We start from the raw sequence: 16,861 nt of genomic DNA, 5'->3' as shown, positions 1-16,861 counted from the left end.
AAAATAACTGAAGCTGGAATTCAAATTAACGAAGAAGAAGCGAGAAGATTTAGGGGTAAGTAACCAAACCTATTATTTCTGTTCATGACATTTTTGCTAGCTAGCAAACTCTGACTGGCCTATAGCTAGGAGTACATTAATTTAAAATGGTTCGCTAATGCCACCTAGCCTCTCATATTCTTTTGGTGGATAGGCAGCCGCTTGTCAGCAGTTTTTGAGTATTAGTGTTTTAGTGAAATATCACGGTCATTTTCATAGTTTCAATGTTCAGTAGTTTTTCTAATGAGGGGCTCTCTTCGCGGTGTACTGACGCGCCCATTAAGCCCCTGTAGACGTCATTAGCACAACCCGTTTTCCTAACGGTTGGTTGCGACATCACCCTAGAAACTTCACTTGAACTAGAGCGGAGCTAGGTATTTGTCTTGTTCAGATTTCGATTTAGTGTCCAGTCTTTACGGGGCTCAAGTTGATCAAACGGCTGACCATGTAAGTGATTTATGTTTTTTACCGTGTTCTCTTACAGTAACTTCAACGTACTGTATTGGTAATTTGTTACGGATATTAGGTTAAGTTTATCAAACAAGCATTCATCAAATTAGGCGGACTTCTGCCATTTACGGTTGGATATAGCGTTTCTTATCCTGTGTCTTGCATACGTTTTTCGCATGCACAATGTGATCGAAGCTCTGTGTGTGTGTCTGTCTGTCTGTCTCTCTCTGTGCGTTCGTGTGCATGTGTGTCGTATCTTAGACAACGATGTGGATGGAGAGACGGTGGATTGTGGCCTGACAGAAGCCATGGTTGGATACCTCTTCGATGGTTCGTTCAAAAAGCAACTTAAATTTCAACAGTTTGTGCGACAGTACAAGGAAGGTGAGGTCGTTGTTACACTAGAACCAGTACCGGTGGAAGTCTACTGTCAGTCTACAGCACAGCCCCAGCCTCTGCCTTCCATTGATCCAAGGTAAGTGTATATCCCTTTAGGCTTAACAGGCCGTCGTGGTTCAATCTCACTACTGCCTGGATGAGTTAGCTATTGCTGCTGCTGTGTTTTTTAAGGAAATTTTCGTATTTAAAATTTATATAATTTTTGTAATATTTTTATGGTTCTGGTTTAAAAAAAATAGTATAAAGATATGGTGACATTCAAGTTGCGGTCACACTAATGTAATCTTATTGCATTGCAGTGGAGAAGCAACTCGCAAGAAAATACCTCTTGTGACTGTCATTCCAACCTTTCCAAAAGATGTCCAAATTAAACTGGATGCTAAAGAACCATGTCACAAAGTTCCAAAACTACGCAACAAAATTATCAGAGTGTTGTACGAAATGATGGCAGAACACACCCTGTAAGTAATTGTTCTTCACCATCTCTATATTGCATCTGTGCAGTTTGTGGTCTGCATAGATTGTGAAATTGTCTTTAATCAAAATGCAGAAGTATGTCTAGAGTTTGTTCTGCCTTTGTGCCTAGGTATCCAACCAATGCAGAGTACATTCAAGTTGCCAAGGCTTTGATCCTTAAATACCCTTTCCTGAGAGATATGGAGGGGAATGGCTATGTAAGTTGCATTTTTTCCTCTTTTTGTGTATTATTTAATATATTATCACACATAAACTCAATATATGCATAGATACGGTTACTTAGACTTTTACACATTTCCTGAATATGCCTAATAAAAAAAATGTTTACTTTTTACCAGCACACTTGGCACATGTCTCTAAAGCGAAAATTTAAAGCAGAACGTGCACCACTTGTTAGTGACAGTGAAGTCAGAAAGCTGAAGGAGAAGTTTGGCCACAAAAATCAGTTTAAAGCTACCAATGCATCAGCAAGTGTGTGTCGTAAGCCAGCTAATCTGACATTTGTAAGTACATTTCCATATACATAATTTATCTTCAAGGGAGAGTGGAATACAAAAAGATTTAAATGTCTGTAATATCTGTATTACATTGTCTTCCAATGGCTGTACATTTAGTTTCACATTGTTGTTTCAGTGGATACTTTTAGTCAGAACACCTTGGATGCAATGAGTGTGTAGGCTAACAGCATTTTTCTGTCTCTCACACTATCTGAGCATTATCTTTCTCTACCCTTAAGCCAAAGGAAATTTATGCTGGTGAAGATTCAACAACTGTTGAGGCCCATGTGAGCGTGCTACAAAGTGAGTATCGGAAGATGCATCCAGACATGTCCACAGTCAAAGATCGCATGGCACGGACATTCTGTTGGAGACGACGTGAAATTGTGGAAGGAATGCCAGTGGAGGATGTAATCAACAAATACCCTTTTTTAAGGACACCGCCTGGAGTAAGTACAGTCAAAGATTTCTGTATCTGAATAAATAGAGTTAATCTTAAAACACCTGAATGATTTACTGGGAAGTGTTATCAATCACTTGATTTTAACATTATTGGAGATGAGAATTTTTTAAAACTATATTTTAAAAATAGAGTTGTCGTATGTTTGCTTTCAGCAATAGTTTAATTTAAGTAACAATGTTCTCATGTGTGTTCTTCAGTTTTTTGATGAAGTTGACAGAATTCACCCTTCAACAAATGGCTTCTATCATCGCTTCAAGGAGGGCTTTGCCAGTGTTTTGCCAAATGTGCTTAAGATTGCACAGGGAAGATCTTCACTGGCAAAGCAGTACACTGATGCAAGACAGGATTCCCTGGCTGAAGATCTACCAGGTAATGCTAATAAATGTGAAACTATATGTACTGCAGATATGTTGGACATTGCGATAAAATGATCATAAATATTTCTGTTCATTCAAGGAATAGACCTGAGGGCTGGGCTCATCCTGTTGCCGTCCGTCTTCCGAGAAAAGACTGAACACTACATCACTTTAGGAGAGGTAGGCCCAAAAGTTTACGACAATTAAGGATTACACAGAAATATACTTAAATCTTGTAATTCTTGTTAGTTCTTCACAAAGCAACTAGTTTTGTTGTTCTGTTATAAGAGGTTTTCTCATCTGTGTTTTTTATGTAGGGAGACCCTGCTACACCCTATCCAACCATTCAAGTGAAGGATCGTGACTGGAAAATGGCAATTACTGGTACAGGATCATGTGTGGTGAAAGTTGATGGAGTCGAAGTGTGTCAGTGCGTACACCTTGATGAAGCCTTCGCAACAGCTTTCAGTATGTATTTTGTTTTCAACATCGCATACCCAACACACTTGAAAAACACTCTGACTTTTCTTCAGCGACGCATTGTCAGTATTGTGGAAAATGGAGACAAGCCCCTGCCAATAACTGTACTGAGAATGATTAACCTTTTGTGCTAGATCATAATGCCTCAACTGCACCAGTGCCCAAAGTGCACTCGAAGGACATTTACTCTAGTGAAGTTAATTCAGCATGTTGGCCTTGTTCATGCACATGAACCAAATTTTAGCATCACCTGTGGTGTAGGTGATTGCCAGTCAGCTTTTTCCCAGTTCCATTCTTTTAGAAAACATGTGTACAGGAAGCACAGATGCTGTGTCTTCCGGTCTTCTGAGTCTAACAATGATGGTCCGAGTGATGAGTCCACAGTAGGGCAACAGCCATTGTACCTGGATGAACAAGATTCTGAGACTGATCTGTGTGCTTCTGATCCACAAACAGTTGAACCAAATTTAGATAAACTACTGGGGGACTTCAGAGATAATCTGTTTGGATTCATTCTTAAATGCAGAGAGAAAAATCTTTTACATTTGTCAGTTCAACAAGAGATTACAGATGATGTCAAATTTCTCTTTTGCTTTTTCAAAGAAAACTATGATTTGTTTATCTCTCATCATCTTGAAAAGAGTGGTTTTGATATTTCAAAGTGCCCTGAACTTCAGCAGGTTTTACACTCGCCTGATTTCTTTGATAAAGTTTGTGAAGTGGTTCGTTCCCCACACATGATTAAAGAACACCAAAGGCCAGAAGGCCAAAATGGACTATACAGAACCTGTACACTATGCACTGAAAGACTCTTTTGGTAACAAAATAGGAACCTATTCCTATGTTCCCATCTCTGAGGTTTTAAAGAAATACTGTTCTCATGAAGATGTCTGGGATCAAATACTATCTGAAAATAACAAAGTCCAAGATGAAGATATTCTGACAGACTATAGAGATGCCCTTTATTTTAAGGAGCATTTATTTTTCAAAGAGCATCCAAATGCTTTAAGGCTTCATTTATATGAAGATGAATTTGAAATCGTTAACCCTTTAGGTTCCAAGAGAACTAAGTATAAACTGTGTGCATTTTACTACACTGTTGGAAATTTGGGTGGGAAGTATCGATCTCAGCTTAAGCACATTCACTTAGCTTTGCTAGTTCGCTATTCACATGTGAAACAATTTGGTATGGATGTCATATTAAAACCACTGATTGATGACCTAAAACAGCTTTCAACAGAGGGCTTCATTGTAAGTGTTTGTGGAACAGAACACAGAGTTTATGCTGCTTTAGCAACGTTCTCAGGTGACAATCTGTCAGCTCACATGATTGGCGGCTTTCGCATGTGTTTCCATTCAGGTCGAATTTGTCGTTACTGTATGGCAACCCATTCAGAAATTAATCACAAATTCCAGGAACATGGCTATGTTTTGAGAACAAGAGAAGTTCATGAATATCATCTCCAATGTGTCCAGCAAAACACTGAAAATGCTGCCTTGTATGGTGTACATGGTAGTAGTTCATTTGATGCATTAGGTTATTTTGATGTGACTAAGTCTTTGCCCCCAGACATAATGCATGATCTGTTAGAGGGAGTTTTTCCACTGACAATGAAGCGTGTGATTTGTGAAGCACATAAACAAAAGCACATAACCATATCTGAGCTAAATGAAGAGCTTCAAAAATTTTGTGTTGGGCAGAATGACAAGGCCAATAAGCCTGTACTGTTGTCTGAACGAGTTCTTCAAACTTCAGGGATTGTAGGAACAGCTGCTCAAAAATGGTGTCTCTTCAGATTGCTGCCTTTTATAATGGGGCCCCGTATTCCTCCTGATAGCAAATACTGGCATGTGTTCTTATTATGTAGAGATATTGCAGATATTGTCATGGCAGATAAAGTTAGGACAGATGAACTGGCATGTTTAGAATTGCTTGTGCACACATTCCTTTCTGAGATGACAGAGGTTTTTGGAACTGTATTAACACCTAAATGTCATTATCTTATACATTATCCAAGACTTATGTTAATGTATGGTCCTCTCCGTTCTCTCTGGTGTATGAGATTCGAAGGAAAGCATCAATATTTCAAGAGTCTTACTAATAACTGTCGAAATTTTAGAAACATAACAGTGACACTGAGCAATCGCCACCAGCTCAAACAATGTTGGGAATTTTCACCGAGCAATATCTTAGGTGATTTTGAAAAGGTGCCCGGCAGAAGCATTTCAACACCAATATTATCTTTACCCACTTGTCTTCAAACTGCTTTAAAAGAAAGTGGCAACCTCAGTGATGTAGGAATTGAAGGAAAAGTTATTCAGCGTGTGTCTGAAGTGACTGTAGACAACGTTAAGTATGCAGTTAGAGATGTGTTAACATTAGACCTTGTACATGTGGAAAAAATTCCTATGTTCGGGCAGATCAAATACATTCTTAACATTGATACCATGTGGTTTCTTTGCAGTAAAATTTTACATCCATTGTCTTATGAATTGCATTTTCATGCGTATCGTGTTAAAGTAGACAGTGACTGGATTTTGATCAAACCTGGAGATGAGATGGACCACACATCACTAGACACTTACACTGTTGATGATAACTTGTATGTTGGTTTGAGACACTGTGTATAAATTGAGTGCTTTGTATTCAAATATTACTGAAGTCAAATACAAATATGTCCAAAATGCTAATTGACATGCTGATGCTTAGATATGGCCATTAATGGTACATGTAAAAAGGGACACAACTAAATATGAGAACAAGTCAGTAATAAGCGTCAGGATAGGTGGATGTGTTTTGAACTGCTTGAGTGTTTTGCCTTTAAGACTGATAAATGAACGGCTCATTGGGCCTGATGCCTTCAGTTTTTAGTTTAAGCTCTTAAGGATTTGAAAACACATCTACAAGTTGGGTTTTAATGTTATCTTCACACAAAATATCCTGTTTTGTTGAAGTTCTCTACTAGTTTTTGCATCCAACATTTTGTGTGTAAGCCTAAGAAAACTACTTTCTTTGTATTGTAGCATGTTATGAAATGAATTTTTTGTTTCAGTAATGTAGTAAATTGCTTCCTGATGCATGCAGTTAGGCTTCATGTGATGTTTTTTTGTATTGTGCTGGCATTTAGGAAACGTTGTAACAATACATTCATCAAATACACTGAAAATTGAAAATGTGCACAATTATTTTTATTGTTAATGTAAATTGTTAAATTTTGATCAATAAAGATTTTTGTCTAAATTTACAGGCATGTTTGTGAGTCATGAAGGTACCAATTGGCATGTTGCTCCAGCGGTACCCCATTAGGTACCCATTTGTACCTTTTGAATTGGTACAGTTTTGGACTAGGGCATGAAGGTACATTTTTGTCTCCATAGGTACAGAAATGTTCTTTTATAGGTACAGACAAGAAGGTACAAAAAGCTACCTGTTGTCAAGGGTACAATGCTGTACTCTTGTAGGGTACAGCTGGAGCGACAAAGCATTTGTACCTTTTTAGGTCCATTCCTGTCCCTCAATTTTTTAGTGTGTACTATGGTGTCGGGCCTATTTATTGTATACCAGTGATCATGGATCAGTTTGAATACATCAGAATACTTGAAGTGGTCATTATGCCTTATGCAGGAAATGTGCTTGAAATGGGTGTTTCAACAAGACAACGACCCCAAACACACCAGTAAGCAAGCAGCATCTTGGTTTAAGACCAACAAGATTAATGTTATGGAGTGGCCAGCCCAATCCCCAGACCTTAATCCAATAGAAAATTTGTGGGGTGAGGCCAGAAAAATGCTGTTTCTGAGGCAAAACCAAAAAACGCAGAAGAACTGTGAAATGTAGTCCAATTGTCCTGGGCTGAAATACCTGTTCATATGTGCCAGAAGTTGGTCAACTCCATGCAACACAGATGTGAAGCGGTTCTCAGAAACAGTGGTTATACAACTAAATATTAGTTCAATGATACAAAGGAAAGCTAAATCTTCAAGCATTTTTCAGTTTATACAGTAAATACTTGAGTTTGTAAAGAAAAATGTAAACACTGCTATTTTTTGAACAGCCTAATATTACTTTTTCTTCACTTTCTGTAAAGTAATAACAAATTTAATACATTTTTCTTCATGTTTTGATTTGGAACAGAATGTGCAGTGTTCCCAATGCATTTGCGTGTATGGAAATAAAAGCTATAAAGAGGAGTTTGAGCTTTACTCACATTTTTAAACACACTGCTATTATTTTGAACACAACTGTATGTACAAGTCAGTCTGTATTGCATTGTGTACTGTATAGATGCATATCTGTTATTTTAAGGGTGCATGCATTGAGGCTTTTACATGTATTTGGACACCTCCATGACCTGGAAAGGGGCATTCAGATTTTTTTTTTAATTTCAAAAACAGGTTTATAGTCTGTTTTTGAAAGCTCAGCTCTGCCCTGTTAGTCATAGTAACTATATATCCATTAAAGTTTCAATACATGCACTTCCATGTAACAGTAGACATTCAGATTAAACCTGATTTCTTAAATGTCCTACAAACAAATCCTCATCATAATTGAAATAGTGCCATCCAAAATTCATTAAAACTAAATAAGTAATATAACTAATCCATATTGGACAAAAATATCCAAGGTCCACAGTTTTCAGCAGCAGATGGAGTTTGCTCAGTTGTAAGGAGATGAACTTTATGACCTTCCAAAAATTCAGTAACAACTAAGTAAACGCCATACAAAACAGCTAGAGAGTAGACCTTAAGGTAAGATTTTCCAGCAATCTACTGTTCCCAATACTCCAGGCCATAGTAGCAAAATAGCTGAAATAGTCTGGGGGGTGGGGGAGAATACCACAGCAGGATACCACAGAGCATGTAAACATGATGGCAGATTTCCTGCATAAGCTGATCACACGGAGTAACTGTCTTAACAGTTAACAGTCTAGAGAGAGACAAGGGCAGAGAGAGAGGGATGGCATGCTCTGAGGGTTCCCTGACCAAGGACCGAGGCGCTGAGGTTGTGGCAATGTGATACGCACCTTAACCTTAACCACCTTAACCAATAGGCTGACTCCACCCCCCCTTTTTGTGCATGTTAACACACTGAATAATGGAGAAAGGTACTACTACTACTACAACTATGACAGTTTTGCTCTTAAACCCAGATATTTTAATACTTCACCCCTCAGCTCATTAGATTTACCAATATTGGGGAAATTTTGATTCATGTCCATTTCCACTAAGACAAAGACCTGTGGATGTTCTCGTTCTGATTGTAGAGGACAATAAAAGTGAAAGTGGGGGGTGGGCATGGGAGGGGGCTATCATGTATTCACACTATCCAAGAGTTCTCTGTTGAGTATCCCCAGGGAGGCTTCTCCTATAGTATCTATCCATCACCTCATCTGAGCTCTCTCTACACTGTGAGCCAAATTACAGCACCACTCCACTGCTGCCAGAGAAGCTCTCACTCTCTGTACATCCTCATCTCTGTGTTTCTTTAGTTCACTCACAGGCACTTACTTCTCCACTGAGATATACAAACACTCCCTGTACAGTGGAGAATATCAAACAGAACAGAAATGAATGGTAATGGCTATTCTCAAGAATACGATTTTTTGGGGCCGTAGAAAACACCCTGCTGCACACTTATCAGATAAGACCAGGGCACAAAGGCCATGAGGAAAATTAATTGTGTTGTGCAAACTACAAAGTACTCGAAAATGTACACTGCTCTGCTCTCTTCAGAGAAAAACCTCTCTTCCTTACACTTTTGTATTTCTGGTTTTAGCAGTTAAAAGACACAACCTTATCTGTATGGATTACACTATAATCTGTATCAACTGTGGATTTAAATTTCATCATTGCAGAAACTGCTTGAGGAAGTCTTTAGCGTAAGTCTCACAATAATGGGGCCTCATGTACACCTGTGCAGCATGCTGAAAAATCCAAGGACCGACAGACCTGCAATGCCTACAATAGGTGTCACTGCCAAGCTATGACTGGACTGCTGTTTTGGAGATGGCTTTAGTCAGGCAACAATCACTCTCACTTTCAAATCCCACATCGGTAACATCACCAGGACATCATTCTTCCACCTACACAACATCACCCGTCTTCACCCCTCCCTCTCTCACTCCACTGCTGAAATACTCACTCACACCTTCATAACCTCCAGACTTGACTACTACTACTACATTCTCTGCGGACTTCCCTCTACCAACCTCCATACTCGCTCCAGAGACCACATCAAACAGCTCCACTGGCTCCATGTCCAATACCGCATCCAATACAAACTCCTCCTCATCACCTACAAAGACCTCAACAACCTTGCCCCCACCACCTCACCGATCTTCTCCATCTTCACACAGTGGATCCCAACATCCTGGCCCCAATCACCAAACCCTGGGGGGCCGAGCCTTCGCCTCTGCTGCCACGACCCTCTGGAACTCTCTCCCTCAACACATCAGAAACTCAGATTCATTACAGACCTTCCAATCCCAGCTCAAAACCCACCTGTTTAAACTGGCGTTCCCTTGAGCCATTACACCATTACTGCTATTGTTGTTGCTATTGTTATTATTATTATTGTTATTATTACTGTTGTTTCCATTGTTCAGCGTCTTTGAGTGTCCGGAAAAGCAATATACAAATTTGATGTATTATTATTATTATTATTAAATGATGTGTCAGAAATAAATACAATCCAAGGCATATTTTGGTAGTCAAATGGTTAAAGAGGATTAACTAGCAGCATCAAAAGTATCTGTATGGATCACTCAGAAATTTGATCTGTATAGACCACCAATTTAAATTTCACCACACCTCCAACACTTCCCTCTGAGATGCAGTGTTTTTCTGCAGGCAGGGCTTCTGCTGGTTATGAGGCCACTCAGACTGCTGAGTGTGGCAGAGCCAGACCACACATTAGCCAGCTGTGTTACCCAGAGGCAGTGTCTAATCTTGCTTACTCCACTCTAATACAAAGCCAACATAAATGATTTTAATGTTTTATAAGTCTATATGCATGTAATAATGAATTAAACCTTTAAATTAATCCAATCCCAGGTCATTGGTCATTATGATGTATGAGGGTCCACAGGACAAAAATACTCCACAGGGCCTGGCACACACAAGCACTGACTCATTCAAGCATTACAGCATTACCCCCCCCCCCCCCCCCCCCCCCGCCCCCCTCCAATCCCTGTTCTAAATATAGAACTTTTTCTGTTCCAAAGTCACTTCACAGGATACACACACAGAGACACACACACTGGGTGGACAGTAAAAAGCCGCAGTAAGGCTCTGTACAGTGATCTGGCCACAGTTTAATTGTTGAGGGTGACACGAGTGGGTTTTCACTTCTGTCCAGTCTCACTCGCACAAAAATACTCCAGATTGTTAAAACTAAACATTACACAGCCCAGCTCAAGGATGGACTAAAGAGGGAAGACCACACAAGTTGTAACTAAAAATATGTTTAGTTCACAGAACAAAAAAATACATTAACGTATTGACACACAAAATGCAACAAAACCAAACAGGGTGGAAGCCAGAGGAAGAGAGAGAGACTGTCTGACTGCCACCAGCTAATATAGTGCAGCCAGACCAGGTGAGCTGAATTTCTCAACCAAACTCCAAGCACTCCACACAATGTATCACTAAAAAAAACACAGGTAGCCCACATAAACAAACTGGAGTCTCCACAAACCTAGTCTAACTGATAGATAACTAACCATATAAACTCAACCCTAGTCTTCACTGGAAACCATTGGGTCCAGAAAGTTCCAGCTATGCAATTACCCCTGTCAAGCATACAGCTCTAACCACTTTCACTGCCACTTTAAGAGATTAAATGGCAATAATTCCACTCTTACACTACTGCCAAAACCTAATGGGAGAAAATTCCAGCAACCAAACTTTAAACCAAAATGCACACCGTAGCAACACTTAAAAAATTTAGACCAAAATTGAGACAAAAGAAGTATTGCCCCCCGGGCCACTGCAACTGAACCACGTAACATCACCACAAAGACTAAACTTCCTCTTAACAAAGTGATTAATTTGATCCCTGACGAGCCCTGGATTTGTCATAACCCAGCTCAAGACTGGACAAGTGAGGGAAGGACGACAAACAATATGCTTAGTTTACAGAACTAAAAAAGAAATTAATGTTTAGACCAGGGGTCTTTTTCAGGCCAAGGACCCCAAAACTGATGGAGAGATGGAGCAGGGACCCCCTACCCCCCTATAGTTTATAAAATTGTGTTTTATATTAAACTGAGCCTAGTGCCATGTATAAACATACCTTGTTATTGTACATTCAGTACTAAGTAGGGATGTCCCGATACAACTTTTTCACTTCCGATACGATACCGATATTGCAGCCTTGAGTATTGGCCGATACCGATATCGATCCGATACGATACGATATCAGCACAAATCATACATACTTTTATTATTGTATTATTTTGTAGTGTGGAATGTTAGAAAAGGCTTGATCAAGAAATGTTACTCAAACTCAGCAACAGTAGGTATGAGAAAAACTGACCCATTTAAGATAAGATAAGATAAATCTTTATTGTCATTGCACAATCATACTTTGTACAAAAGTACAACGAAATTGAGTTACTGTCCCACATCAGTGCAAAAGAAGACATACAATCACAGTGCAGAATAAAAAAGTAAAATAGAAAAAGTAGAATAAAATAATAAAATAAAATAAATATATCCAGTATAGAAATATACAGTATGTAAAATATATACAAAGACAAAGACATTGTTTATTGCACATGACCTGTTGTCGGAAAGGTGGCTAACCAGATTAAATGAGGCTATTTGTTAGCATTGATTAGGGCTATAGCCCTGTTGTAAAAGCTCTCCCTGAGTCTGTTTGTTCGTGCTCTCAGTGCCCTGAATCTCTTGCCAGAGGGCAGCAGCTTAAACACCCGGTGTCCTGGGTGTGTGCAGTCTCTCAAGATGCTGCGTGCCCTCTTGAGACAGCGGGTGTTGTAGAGGTCCTTCAGGGAGGGAAGGGGATGGCGAATGATTTTCTGGGCGGTGTTAATGACCCTTTGTAGTGCCTTCTTGTTTGCCGTGGTGCAGCTTGAGAACCACACAGAGATGCAATATGTCAGCACACTTTCAATGGAGCAGCGGTAGAAGACGGTCAGCAGCTCCCTCTTCAGATTGGTCCTCCTGAGAATCCTCAGAAAGTGGAGACGCTGCTGAGCCTTCTTCACAACCTCTGAGGTGTTAGAGCTCCATTGGAGGTCTGCATCTATGTGCACTCCTAGAAACTTAAAGCTGGGCACCCTCTCCACACATTCCCCATTGATGCAGATGGGCTGAAGGTTGGACTTCTTCCTCCTGAAATCAATTATCAGTTCTTTGGTCTTGGAGATGTTGAGGACCAAGTTGTTGTCCGCACACCACCCCACCAGCTTCTGGACCTCATCCCTGTATACTGTCTCATTTCCACCAGAGATGAGCCCCACCACGGTGGTATCGTCAGCAAACTTAATGATGGTGTTGTCTGGGTGGGTGCTGACACAGTCATACGTGTACAAAGCATACAGTAGGGGACTGAGCACACAGCCCTGTGGTGATCCAGTGTTGAGGCTGAGGGCTGTGGAGAGATGGGGACCCACTCTGACTCGCTGTATACGGTCAGAGAGAAAGTTTCTGATCCAGCAGCAGGTGTTGAAAGGAAGTCCAATGTCCAGTTGTTTTTCTGTCAGTCTGTCTGGGAGTATTGTATTAAAAGCAGAGCTAAAGTCAACAAAGAGCAGCCTAGCGTAGCTCCCCTGCTGTTCCAGGTGGGAGATGGTGGTGTGGAGTGCTGTGACGATGGCGTCCTCTGTCGATCTGTTAGCTCTGTATGCAAACTGAAGTGGGTCGAATGCCGGTGGGAGGCAAGACATGATGTGCCGTCGGACCAGTTTCTCAAAGCACTTCATTATAACAGGAGTCAGAGCGACTGGTCGATAGTCGTTGAGGCTGCTGATGGAGGTCTTTTTGGGCAGCGGGACAATTGTGGCTGACTTCAGGCATGGTGGGATGAAGGACTGGGACAGTGATGCATTGAGGATCTTGGTGAAGACCCCAGCCAGCTGGTCTGCGCACTCCTTGAGGACCCTCCCGGTCACTCCGTCTGGTCCGGCGGCCTTCCTGGGATTCACTGCCCTCAGTGTGCGCCTCACCTCGTGCTCTTGCACCATGAGACTGGAGTTGCTGTAGTCCGGTGCTCGAGCTGTGGCTGCCTCGGGTCCTCCTTCCCCCTCGAAGCGTGCGAAGAAGTGGTTCAACTCCTCAGCAAGCGCAGCATCACCCTCTGCCATTGTGGTGTTGCTGGACTTGTAGTGGCTTAGCTGCTGGACTCCCTGCCACACCTGTCGCATATTGTTGTCGCTGAAGTGGTCCTCAATTTTCCTCTTATAGGCTGCCTTGGCCTCTCTGATGCCTCTTTTCAGGTCGGCTCTGGCTGCACTGTACTGTGCCCTATCACCGGCTCTGAAAGCGACGTCACGCTGCCTCAGCAGGACCTGGACTTCTTTGGTCATCCAAGGTTTCCGATTGGGATACACCCGGAGACATTTGTCCACAGTGAGGCTGTTGACACAGAAGTTGATGTAGGAGAGCACAGATGTGGTGTGCTCCTCCAGGTCGTGATGTTCAAAAACACTCCAGTCTGTGTTTCTCAGTTTTTCACAGGATATGTTCCACAGGCTTTTAAGGTTGCAGTTATCAAACCTTTACTTAAAAAGCCTTCTCTGGACTTTGGCAAACTATAGACCTATATCCAATCTCCCCTTTAATTCTAAAATTCTTGAAAAGGCTGTTGCAACTCAGTTGTGTGACCATCTACATAGGAACGGTTTGTTTGAAGTTTTTCAGTCAGGATTTAGAGTTCATCATAGCACAGAAACAGCACTGGTGAAAGTTACCAACGACCTTCTCATAGCATCAGATAATGGACTCGTCTCTATACTTGTCCTGCTAGATCTTAGTGCTGCATTTGACACTATTGATCATAGTATCCTATTGGAAAGATTGGAACATGTTATTGGGATTAAAGGAAGAGCACTAGACTGGTTTAAATCATATCTATCAGATAGATACCAGTTTGTTCATGTTAATGATGATCCCTCCATATATACCAGAGTAAGTCATGGAGTTCCACAGGGTTCTGTGCTTGGACCGATATTGTTCACCTTATACACGCTTCCCCTGGGCAATATTATCAGGAAGCATGGAATAAATTTCCATTGCTATGCAGATGATACCCAGCTATATTTATCTATGAAGCCAGACGAAACAGATCAGTTAGCCATACTTCAGGCATGTCTTAAAGACATAAAGGCCTGGATGACCTGTAACTTTCTTCTTCTGAATTCAGACAAAACTGAGGTTATTTTGTTTGGTCCCAAACACCTCAGAAACAGTTTATCTAATCATATAGTTACTCTGGATGGCATTAATTTAGCCTCCAGTACGACTGTGAGAAACCTTGGAGTTATTTTTGATCAGGATTTGTCCTTTAACTCACACATAAAACAAGTCTCTAGGACCGCCTTCTTTCACCTGCGCAATATCAGTAAGATTAGGAACATTCTGTCACAGAGTGATGCTGAAAAATTAGTCCATGCTTTTGTTACTTCTAGACTGGACTACTGTAATTCCCTATTATCAGGATGTCCAGTTAACTCTCTAAAAAGCCTCCAGCTGATCCAAAATGCTGCAGCGAGAGTACTGACTGGAATTAGCAAGAGAGATCATATTACTCCTGTACTAACTTCTCTTCATTGGCTTCCTGTAAAATCCAGAATTGATTTTAAAATCCTTCTCCTTACATATAAGGCCCTCAATGGCCAGGCTCCTTCATATCTTAAAGAGCTGATAGCACCATATCATCCCAACAGATTGCTTCGTTCTCAGAATGCAGGTTTGCTTATGGTTCCCAAAATCTCTAAAAGTAGAATGGGCGGCCGAGCCTTTAGTTATCAGGCCCCTCTCCTATGGAACCAACTGCCAGTTTGGGTTCGGGAAGCAGACACCCTCTCTAATTTTAAAACTAAGCTTAAAACCTTCTTGTTTGACAAAGCTTATAATTAGTTCTAGTTACAGTTTTAGTTATCATGACTAAACATACAGTTAGTCACAATTATCTCTATAGACACTGTTACAGTTAAGGATATAGCCCTTAGTAGGGCTGGCCAGGCAACTGAATAATCCCTTAGTTATGCTGCTATAGGCCTAGGCTGCTGGGGGACATCCCATGATCTACTGCGCACTTCTTCTTCTCTCTCTTTCTCTCCTCAGACCCACTCTCAAATTTATTAGCCTTTATTACATGTCATTAACTCTGTGTCCTCTCTGCCCCGTAGTACTGTGTTTGTTTCTCTCTGGTCTCTCTGTCTCTGTACCTTTCTGCAGGTATCTCTGGCTCCAGAGCTGCATGTTCTGTGGTCCTGGCTCCACCCACCTGCTTATTGTTTACAATGATCCATTTCTTACACGTTTAATGTTCCATTCTGCTACAGATAAATATTGGATTAATATTCTTTGCAGACTGTAATGTAAATAATTACCAGTCATGACAGCTTTTTGCCTCTGTGCTCTGTCTCCTATTATAACTGTAATCTGCTGAGCATATATTATCCAATAACTGTTCACTAACTGTAATGTAAATGCTGACCCACTAATATTGTCCATTGTCTGTATTATGCTGCATGTCCTTCTCCCCCTCTCCTCCATTCCTAGCTGTCCTATCTTCCTCCTTTTCCTCCTTTCACCCAGCCCGGCCATCGGCAGGAGGGTCCCCCATCTGAGCCAGGTTCTGCTCAAGGTTTCTTCCTGTTAAAGGGGAGTTTTTCCTTGCCGTTGTCGCCTTAAGTGCTTGCTCTGGGGTCAGGCTCTGGGTCTCTGTAAAGCGCTTTGAGACAATTTTGATTGTGGAAGCTGCTATATAAATAAAATTGAATTGAATTGAATTGAATCCTTTTCAAATAATATTGCAGTGTGCTTCCTTGTGTCTGGGATCTCAGTTAGCTGCATGACTGAATAGGCTCTAGGCCAACTGAATTGTGCCAAATGATTGGCACAGTAGTGAAAGGGGCGGGTCCTCCTCTTAGTGTGCAGGGGGCTTAGAGGGACAGGTCTAGTCTCAGTGAGTGAACTGGAGCCCAGCTTGAGAGAGCTCCTGTGTGTTGCTAAATGTGCGCATTTCTGTCTGAAAGATAACATCTTCTGCCTCCATTTATCCATTCACTAATATGTTCAATTCATGTTAACGTGTTTTTAAAGACATTTAAATTTGTAGGAAAAAATGGGGGGAAATGTATATATATATAATATATAAAAAATTGTCAAATCAACCAAAATTTCATGACCCCCCTGCAGTACCTCTGCGGACCCCCTAGGGGTCACGGCAAGTGGATCAGCTGGTGCTCTGGTGCGGTCAGAACAACCTTGAGCTGAACACCCTGGTGACAGTGGAGATGACAGTGGGAGTGACATCCACCTGCTCTGCCCCCCCCTCACAGTCCTCAACAGCCCCGTCTCCACTGTGGAGAGTTTCAGATTCTTGGGCACGATCATCTCACAGGATCTGAAGTGGGAGCAGAACATCAGCTCCATCCTCAAGAAGGCCCAGCAGAGGATGTACTTCCTGTGGCTCTTGAGGAAATACGGACTCCCCCATGAGGTGCTGCTGC

General features: G+C 41.3%; 2 protein-coding genes across 4 annotated transcripts in view; one reads left to right on the top strand and one right to left on the bottom strand.

Moving 5' to 3' along the window:
* The window catches only part of LOC121186959 (RNA-binding protein Musashi homolog 2-like), a 131,421-nt gene that overhangs the window by 75,146 nt on the left and 39,414 nt on the right, over positions 1–16,861 (bottom strand). The gene's annotated exons all lie outside the window — the stretch shown is intronic.
* Positions 209–3,902, top strand: LOC121186958. Of its 2 annotated transcripts, XM_041045910.1 has the most exons (9): positions 209–486; positions 751–964; positions 1,188–1,349; positions 1,475–1,562; positions 1,704–1,868; positions 2,102–2,311; positions 2,523–2,694; positions 2,782–2,861; positions 2,999–3,902. In XM_041045910.1, exons 2-9 carry the CDS (start codon positions 798–800, stop codon positions 3,293–3,295), a joined length of 1,341 nt encoding a protein of 446 aa, XP_040901844.1. In that variant the 5' UTR covers positions 209–486; positions 751–797; the 3' UTR covers positions 3,296–3,902. The 2 variants fall into 2 exon arrangements, with proteins under 2 accessions (XP_040901844.1, XP_040901845.1); XM_041045911.1 differs by lacking the exon at positions 1,704–1,868 and having other exon boundaries at positions 216–486.

Source organism: Toxotes jaculatrix, chromosome 9 (genome assembly GCF_017976425.1).
Source record: "Toxotes jaculatrix isolate fToxJac2 chromosome 9, fToxJac2.pri, whole genome shotgun sequence".
Lineage (NCBI taxonomy): Eukaryota > Metazoa > Chordata > Actinopteri > Toxotidae > Toxotes > Toxotes jaculatrix.
Note: the sequence above shows the minus strand (reverse complement) of the source record. Positions and strands in the feature narration are given on the sequence as shown.